This window comes from Eleginops maclovinus, chromosome 4 (assembly GCF_036324505.1).
Source record: "Eleginops maclovinus isolate JMC-PN-2008 ecotype Puerto Natales chromosome 4, JC_Emac_rtc_rv5, whole genome shotgun sequence".
NCBI lineage: Eukaryota > Metazoa > Chordata > Actinopteri > Perciformes > Eleginopidae > Eleginops > Eleginops maclovinus.
In genome coordinates, this window is record NC_086352.1 from 1,745,857 (window position 1) to 1,754,415 (window position 8,559).

Consider the following 8,559-nt stretch of genomic DNA (forward strand, 5'->3'; position numbering starts at 1 on the left):
TTACAGTAGAGGAACTATTTATAGCCCTACAGCCTTACTGGGTCCCCCCCCTCAGTGAGCCACATGCCATGAAGTCCTGTAATGTGATTTTAATAAACATGATGATTGTCTCCCCAGAGCATCGGAGGGCCGGCTGTGAGGGAGTGACCTCCTACACCCCGCACAGTTCATATTTTGCTCTCTATGCTGTCACAGCAATTGTCTTTATGTCTCTTTAAAGCTGTTCCCTTCCTTTGTGGTCGTCTTCAGACTCTATTTGGTCATTTTTCAGTCTCTGTATGGTTTTCAGTTTATTTATGGTTGTTTTTAGTCTCTCTGTAGTCGTCTTTAGTCTCTCTGTAGTCCTTTAGTCTCTCTGTAGTCCTTTAGTCTCTCTGTAGTCGTCTTTAGTCTCTCTGTAGTCGTCTTTAGTCTCTCTGTAGTCGTCTTTAGTCTCTCTGTAGTCGTCTTTAGTCTCTCTGTAGTCGTCTTTAGTCTCTCTGTAGTCGTCTTTAGTCTCTCTGTAGTCGTCTTCAGTCTCTCTGTAGTCGTCTTCAGTCTCTCTGTAGTCGTCTTTAGTCTCTCTGTAGTCCTTTAGTCTCTCTGTAGTCGTCTTTAGTCTCTCTGTAGTCGTCTTCAGTCTCTCTGTAGTCGTCTTTAGTCTCTCTGTAGTCGTCTTTAGTCTCTCTGTAGTCGTCTTCAGTCTCTCTGTAGTCGTCTTTAGTCTCTCTGTAGTCGTCTTTAGTCTCTCTGTAGTCGTCTTTAGTCTCTCTGTAGTCGTCTTCAGTCTCTCTGTAGTCGTCTTTAGTCTCTCTGTAGTCGTCTTCAGTCTCTCTGTAGTCGTCTTTAGTCTCTCTGTAGTCGTCTTTAGTCTCTCTGTAGTCGTCTTTAGTCTCTCTGTAGTCGTCTTCAGTCTCTCTGTAGTCGTCTTTAGTCTCTCTGTAGTCGTCTTCAGTGTCTCTGTAGTCGTCTTTAGTCTCTCTGTAGTCCTTTAGTCTCTCTGTAGTCGTCTTTAGTCTCTCTCTCTGTAATCGTCTTTAGTCTCTCTGTAGTCGTCTTTAGTCTCTCTGTAGTCCTTTAGTCTCTCTGTAGTCGTCTTTAGTCTCTCTGTAGTCGTCTTTAGTCTCTCTGTAGTCGTCTTTAGTCTCTCTGTAGTCCTTTAGTCTCTCTGTAGTCGTCTTTAGTCTCTCTGTAGTCGTCTTTAGTCTCTCTGTAGTCCTTTAGTGTCTCTGTAGTCGTCTTTAGTCTCTCTGTAGTCGTCTTTAGTCTCTCTGTAGTCCTTTAGTCTCTCTGTAGTCGTCTTTAGTCTCTCTGTAGTCGTCTTTAGTCTCTCTGTAGTCCTTTAGTCTCTCTGTAGTCGTCTTTAGTCTCTCTGTAGTCGTCTTTAGTCTCTCTGTAGTCGTCTTTAGTGTCTCTGTAGTCGTCTTTAGTCTCTCTGTTGTCGTCTTTAGTCTCTCTGTAGTCGTCTTTAGTCTCTCTGTAGTCGTCTTTAGTCTCTCTGTAGTCGTCTTTAGTCTCTCTGTAGTCGTCTTTAGTCTCTCTGTAGTCCTTTAGTCTCTCTGTAGTCGTCTTTAGTCTCTCTGTAGTCGTCTTTAGTCTCTCTGTTGTCGTCTTTAGTGTCTCTGTAGTCGTCTTTAGTCTCTCTGTAGTCGTCTTTAGTCTCTCTGTAGTCGTCTTTAGTCTCTCTGTAGTCGTCTTCAGTCTCTCTGTAGTCGTCTTTAGTCTCTCTGTAGTCGTCTTTAGTCTCTGAAATTAGTTTTCGGGGTATTTTTTGTGTCTTCTGGATGGAACGTGTATCTTTAGTGACATTATGATTCCCCTATTCTTCAATCATCAAATATGAATGTAATTGATTTTCAAGCTAGTTTCTTTTGAAGTCTAGATAAACAGGAGATCTCAGTCCTTCTCAGTTTCATATCACTTAACCCTGATTCCTACTGCGTGTCTGCGACTCATTCTTTGAACATCTGCAGTTTCAGTGCGAAAGACATTTTAATCCCCTTCCTGTTGAGTAAGAGTTTCACTCTGAGTTAGTTTCCTAAACTAAGAGGCATTTACTGTCATTTACCCCAAAGTACATTCATTTTACAGTATATTGGCAGCAATCAGAACTCCATTATGAACTCGCACGATGAAAGACATTAATCAGATTTATTATATTCATATATTTATACAAAGCCTCAGGAAGTATTCATTTGTATTGGTAACTTATTCTTATTCATCATTTCATTGTTTGTTTATTATAATCAAATAGCTAATTATGTCTATCCACCCATCTAATGTAAAGTCGCAGTACATTCAGTTTAGACATCACAACAAAGTCAGATTGGACTGAAAATATCAATACAAGCAGTTCTACATTAATCCACTAGAGGGCGGTAATGCATCATTTTGGATGCACACTACCTCTGGCCAAACCACCGAAGAAGGAGAACTGAAGTCACATGACTGAAGTTTGTCTCATAGCTGTTTGTGTTTATATCTCTCTACTGTAATCAGAGGACAGGTGAGGACAGGTGAGGACAGGTGTGTGCAGCATCTGTATTCCACTTTATTCTGTTTACAAGGTTCATTATCAGAAGGACGTTTTCTGGAGGACGGTCTTTTAAACCAGACTCCATTAAAAAAACGGCTGGTTTAACGGTTTTAATGGTTTTCTCCCAGTAAGAACTGTAATAACTCAGCACTGAACCTCTTTATTTATTCACTTTGATCTAAAGATACTATCGGCTTATCGCTGCATTTAATTCAAAGTCTGTGTTTGTACTTCTCTAACTGTTTATGACACCCTGTACTGTGGACTCATTGTATTAGGCCACTAACTTTTCTTTGAAATGGTACACTATTACTTTTTATATTTAAGTTTATATATTTTATGATCACTATTTCATGAATTCTAAAATATAATCGTTTTTTATGACCTTTTTTGATAAACTATATTTTGTATGTTTGTATGACTTACTGTTCGATGAACTGTTTATCCCTTTTACATTATACTGTGAATAATGTCACATTCAACTTTTCTTATCATATATGACATTTCCATTATAAACTCATATTAAATTATAAAATGTTTTAATGAATATACTCTTATTTTTACTTTTTTAAAAACACATTCTTCACTTTTTTATTTATTTTTAATACCATACTATATTTGGATTTTCTACCAGTTTTTTATGATCCAATATATTATTATTATTATTATTATTATTGTTATTGTTATTATTATTATTATTATTATTATTATTATTGTTATTATTATTGTTATTATTATTATTATTATTGTTATTATTGTTATTATTATTGTTATTATTATTATTGTTATTATTATTATTATTGTTATTATTGTTATTATTGTTATTATTGTTATTATTATTGTTATTATTGTTATTATTATTATTATTATTATTATTGTTATTGTTATTATTATTATTATTATTATTATTGTTATTATTATTGTTATTATTATTGTTGTTGTTGTTGTTGTTGTTATTATTATATCACCTTCTATCAAACACATTTGATCTTTTTAATCCCAATATTATTAAAGTAAATTTCCTCTAATTTGTTATTATAATGATTACTCCCCCCCCTCCCCCCCTCAGGATGTCCTCTCTGCCCCCGCATGTGGTCTGGCAGGGTGAGGGTCTGGTTGCCTCCCTGAACCCCCGGCCCTGGACCCCAGGCTCAGTGATCCTGCAGAGGACCCCCCCCGGCCCCCCGGGGAGCAGCATCTTCCAGCTGGAGGAGCAGCACCTCCTCTCCCTCCTCCTCGGGGCCCGGGCCGTCTCCCAGCTGCTGTGCTCCCGCCTCGGGGTTCGGAGGTGTGCACTGGTCAGCCGGCCACACAGAGACGCACCCCCCCAGGTGAGGTCACTGTATCCGCGGGGAAGATTTCAAATTCCCAGAGAAGTATTCTCTGCGCTTACTACGATAGCAGAAATATATCCAACTCTCCGTATCAACCCTGAACCCGGGGCACGAGCAACACAAGACAAAGAAAAGAAAGACTCAAAAGAAACGTCTTTAACAAGAAGGATGAAAATATGAAACTGACAAGCATCTTTTTCTGTTGTGTCTGACTGTTTCTGTTTCTCCCCCCAGATCCGGATCCTCCCCCTGCACGGTCTGGACTCAGAGTGGCGCCCCCACCTGGCGGGTGAGGAGGATTACAACGCCATGGACCCGGGTTACCTCACCTCCAGAACCGCCCCCCGCTGGACTGCCTCCCACCTCACTGAGATCCAGACCCAGATCAGATCCCACCTCCCCGACCCGGACGCCCCCCAGGACTTAACCTACCTGGGAGACGACCCGGCGGACCCCGGCCTGTTCCCTCGCATTGTGCGGGGGGAGGAGCAGCAGTGGAGGGTGTGGGAGGACCGGGGTCACGTGGCCTTCCTCACCCCCTTCCCAAACTCCCCCGGCTTCACAGTCCTGGTCCCACGCCGACCTCTGACCTCAGATATCTTCGGGTTAGAGAAGCAGGACTACGAGGGTCTGGTTCTGGCGGCCCAGCAGGTGGCGAGGCTCCTGGAGGCGGGGCTCGGAGCGTCGGGGGTGGGGCTTATTTTCGAGGGTTTTGAAATCGACTACGCTCACGCTAAGTTGATACCGCTGTTAGCTTTGTCGGAGGAGGTGGCTAAGCTAACACCCCCTCCCCAGTTTTACCCCACCTACCCCGGGTACGTGTCCTCCGAGGACGGACCGGACGCCAGCCAGGAGAGTCTGCAGGAACTGTGCAGGAAAATCACTCAGAACTAACGCCTGTTGTTTATGTCTACCTAACTACACCTCCCATGAGTCTCAGATATAGATCAGCTCTCAAAGCATCATGGGAGATGTAGTTGTTGTTATTTGAATGCGATTCATCGTCCAACATTTTGGGTTTCTCTAATAAAATGTCCGTACAGTTATTTCAAAGAAAGATTTAGTAGAAAGTGTTTTGATCCTTTTTTCTCCTCTCCTTCTTTATTTGGCTCGGAAAAAGAAACACTTCAATATATTTTAATATTTGCTAAAGGATTTAAGAAGCAATCATTTTTAAACGGCACTTTCAGTCCGTTTTTAACTATTTGCTTCATTGATTAAGTTTATTCACACTTGATGAACACAAAATAAAACACCATGTTTTTGTATGCTTTTATTTTGAAATCTATCAGCTGCACAATGTGGTGCAATCATTAGCCTGGGATTTACTTAGACAGCGACTTCTCTCATTAACCGCTCGGTTGGTAATTGGTCCCGCGGTGTGTTTCATTAAGGAGCGGCTAATTGCTCTCTGTGAACCACACACTGCCCCGGGCCGCTCTTAAACAGAATCCACATGTTAACGAGGCGTTGGCACAGCTGAGAGACAGAACTCATCATCCTAGTAACAATAATAACAACAACAATAATAACAACAACAATAACAACAATAATAATAACAACAACAACAACAACAATAATAATAGGAAGGAAGACGGACTCAATAAATAGGACACAATATAAATAAATTGATAAAAATGAAATAAAAACCCAAAAGACAAATAATAAAAATAACTGACAAACTAAAAAGAGAATTCTAAAAACTATAAACAAATAAAACAGTATAAAAATAACCAAATATTAAAAGGAATAAAGACCATTTAAATCGCTAATAAAAAGCTCATTTAAAAAGGTGTGGTTGAAAAATGTCCCCTGAGTCGGTCACTCTGATATTTAAAGGATATTGAAACGACGTGACTCGATGAGAGTGTATAAACCAGTAAAGTAACTGTAAAATCAATTCTAAGAGACACTGGGTAATTATTCATCAAAACCAGAAGCTTCAACGACTTGATTTGAGCTCTTTGACTTCAACCCATTATTTGTTGATGTGTCTGTTTAAATAAACAGCTGACTAGAGGTGCTCTCAAAGCCTCCTGGGAAATGGAGTGGTTTTGATTATCTAGCTAGCTGGCCGATCAGCTGACTGAGTCGTTAAAGGTGTCTCTATGTAAACCTGTGGACCGTCGCCTCCCCTTCAGTGGGGGGCATCATAAACCAGCTGAGCTGTAGTCCGGCTCTGTTTTTTTAATGCGAATGTTTCATATTAGTTTATGGGCATGAAGGACAAACAGTGACACCTCCCTTTGGTCGATCACACCTTGACGTCATCGTCCTGCTTCCTGGAGAAACAGCGTCCGCAGCAGCGCCCTTCCACACGGTCCATCTTGGTGATGTAGAGGAGTGGCTCCATGCTGCAGCTCAGGTCCATGATGGAGAACACGCTGATGCTGATCTGGCACCTGAACGCCACAAAGGTGTAGTACGACACGAAGGGCATGAGGGCGACGGGCGGCAGGTAGTTGGCCACGATGATGACCAGGATGATCAGCACCATCTTGAAGGCCTTCCTCTTCACCGGGTGCATCTCCTCCTTCCCCGCCACAGAGCGCCTCAGCACCCAGATGACGGAGATGTTGCAGAACACCATGACGGCGAAGGCGAAGAGGATGACTCCGCTGAAGACCTCATTCACGCTCATGACCCCCAGGGTGCTCTTGGTCAGGGCGTAGGCCAGGATGAGGCCCCAGACCACCGCGGAAATCCCAATGCGGATCTTGTTGTCCCGGATACCAGTGAAGAGGATCGGGTGGACCACCGCCACGTAGCGGTCCAAGCAGATGCACACCTGCAGCAGCAGGAACACCACAGTCTGTCAGCAGAGTGATACAAAGCAGCTCTACAGATGCCTTCAGTGAATTCAGTGTCTGTATTGGCTCCTCCTGCTCCACAGGCTCAGATTAACAACAGGAAAGACATTTGAATGAAGTGGTTTATGAGTTAAAACATTTGAGAACATCGGATTAAATTACAAAACGATGATGATGCAACACGGTCCTGCAGTAGACAGAACGCGGTAGGGTTATTATTGTATAATGAACTGAGAAATGATAAGTAACATCAATAGACAGCAGAACTCGTGCAACCCCTTTGCTTTTTGTGTTTTGGCATTACTTTGTATGTATTGTATCTTTGCAACGTGTCTTGAGCTGCAGCAGAATGAGTACTATTGCAGGAAAAGCAGTTTTCAAAGTGATCTCGGGCTGACAGGAGTACTTTGAGACACTCACCAGGAAGAGCGGGGCCACGTCCTTGATCCCGTACGCAAACCTCTGGAAGTACCAGATGCGTCCGTCGTCCAGCAGCAGCCGGTTCACCATCTCAATGGGCGTCATGAGGCAGAAGAAGGCGTCCATGACGGCCAGGTTGAAGATGAATATGTCCGAGGTGGACGCGTCGCTCTTCCTGGTGGCGATCTGCCAGAGGACCAGCACGTTGCAGGGCGTCCCCACTGCCAGGTTAAAGACCTTCACCCCGAAGTAGAAGATGAAGCCGTACGGAGCCACGGCGCACACCGGGAACTGGTACCATGGGGGGGGTCCACGGGCGGCGGTAGAGTTCAGGTAGAGGTTGGTGGTGGAGTTCATCATCACTGGGAAGAAGAGCTGATGGTGCACGGAGAGGATGGTGTTCTTTTTCAAAAGATATGCCATGGAAAAATGAGTAGGAACATGTTTAGCTTTGGCGAAGGACAATAAATCCAAAGTTCCATCAGTGCTTTCCCTCCAAAAGTCACCAAAAAGAAGGAACAGCAAGTCAAGAAATCTGTTGCTAACTTTCATCCATATTGTCTAATAATCAATGATGAAACTGACCTCCTCTATAACGAATCATGCAAAAGCTTTTAAATCTCATGCTCATCAGAGTTTTGCTCTTTAGCTTCTTGGTTCTAAGTAATTTAGCCGGACTTTTCCAGCAGAGAAATCTTTGTGAACTCTAAAACTGAGATATCTTTTGTTCGACCCACACATGAGTGCTCCATGAATCTCACCTGACAGGGTTCACAGCGTCCTGCAGTCCTTATCTTCTGCCAAAGTAGCCCCACATCCCCGAGAACAGGGGTAATAAACCCGCTCCAAAGGGACTCAAACTGGCGTTGGATTGGGCAGTAAACCAAAATATGGCTGCTTCAGGGACTGAAGGGTTGAATACGTACAAAGGGGCGTGATTCCAGCTGCAGGGGCTAAACTAAATGACCTCCCTGTAATGCTTTCTAGTCTTTGAATCAGTCTTTGCCTTCAGGCTGCAGAGCAACCTGAGTTCTGTTGTCTGTAGCGTCCTTCAAAGTGTGTTGCAATGAAAACACATTGGGGATAGACATCTATAGTTCCCTGAAGCCGTTGGCCGGTGGATGCTTTTCCTTTTTGTCCTTTGAAGTGCATGTGAAGAAGGCTCACCTGATCCCAGCTGTGTTGGATTTGTCTGCAGCAGCACTACAGCTGTTCTTCTCACTGATGCAACTGCGCAGTAAACAGGTGATGCAAGCTGAGCATAACTGAGAAATATAATGCAAGGAGTTACTGATGTGCGTTCAGTGTAGCAGAACAATCCCTGCTGGGAGTACAAGCTTGCAAAAGTCACTACTGACACCCACTCACAGAAATACTGCTGCGTGTTTCGTAAGGGTTTCATTTCACAACCAGGTCATCTTCAGGAGGAGGAAGCCTGCAGAAACAGAGGGATAGCTGCTGCCAGGGACTAGGTTTCTGT

At 43.3% G+C, this 8,559-nt stretch overlaps 2 protein-coding genes across 4 annotated transcripts; one reads left to right on the forward strand and one right to left on the reverse strand.

Moving 5' to 3' along the window:
• The first annotated feature begins 2,182 nt into the window (after nucleotides 1–2,182).
• On the forward strand, nucleotides 2,183–4,906 carry LOC134862769 (uncharacterized). Of its 3 annotated transcripts, none has more exons than XM_063880851.1 (3): nucleotides 2,183–2,485; nucleotides 3,585–3,846; nucleotides 4,084–4,906. In XM_063880851.1, exons 2-3 carry the CDS (start codon nucleotides 3,586–3,588, stop codon nucleotides 4,741–4,743), a joined length of 921 nt encoding a protein of 306 aa, XP_063736921.1. In that variant the 5' UTR covers nucleotides 2,183–2,485; nucleotide 3,585; the 3' UTR covers nucleotides 4,744–4,906. The 3 variants fall into 3 exon arrangements, with proteins under 3 accessions (XP_063736921.1, XP_063736920.1, XP_063736919.1); XM_063880850.1 differs by having other exon boundaries at nucleotides 2,184–2,505; XM_063880849.1 differs by having other exon boundaries at nucleotides 2,185–2,495.
• A 1,197-nt stretch (nucleotides 4,907–6,103) lies between these two features.
• LOC134862772 (G-protein coupled receptor 4-like) lies at nucleotides 6,104–7,439 on the reverse strand. The gene is made up of 2 exons (XM_063880856.1): nucleotides 7,080–7,439; nucleotides 6,104–6,637 (listed from the first exon to the last, which is right to left on the reverse strand). Exons 1-2 carry the CDS (start codon nucleotides 7,437–7,439, stop codon nucleotides 6,104–6,106), a joined length of 894 nt encoding a protein of 297 aa, XP_063736926.1.
• Nucleotides 7,440–8,559: the final 1,120 nt, after the last annotated feature.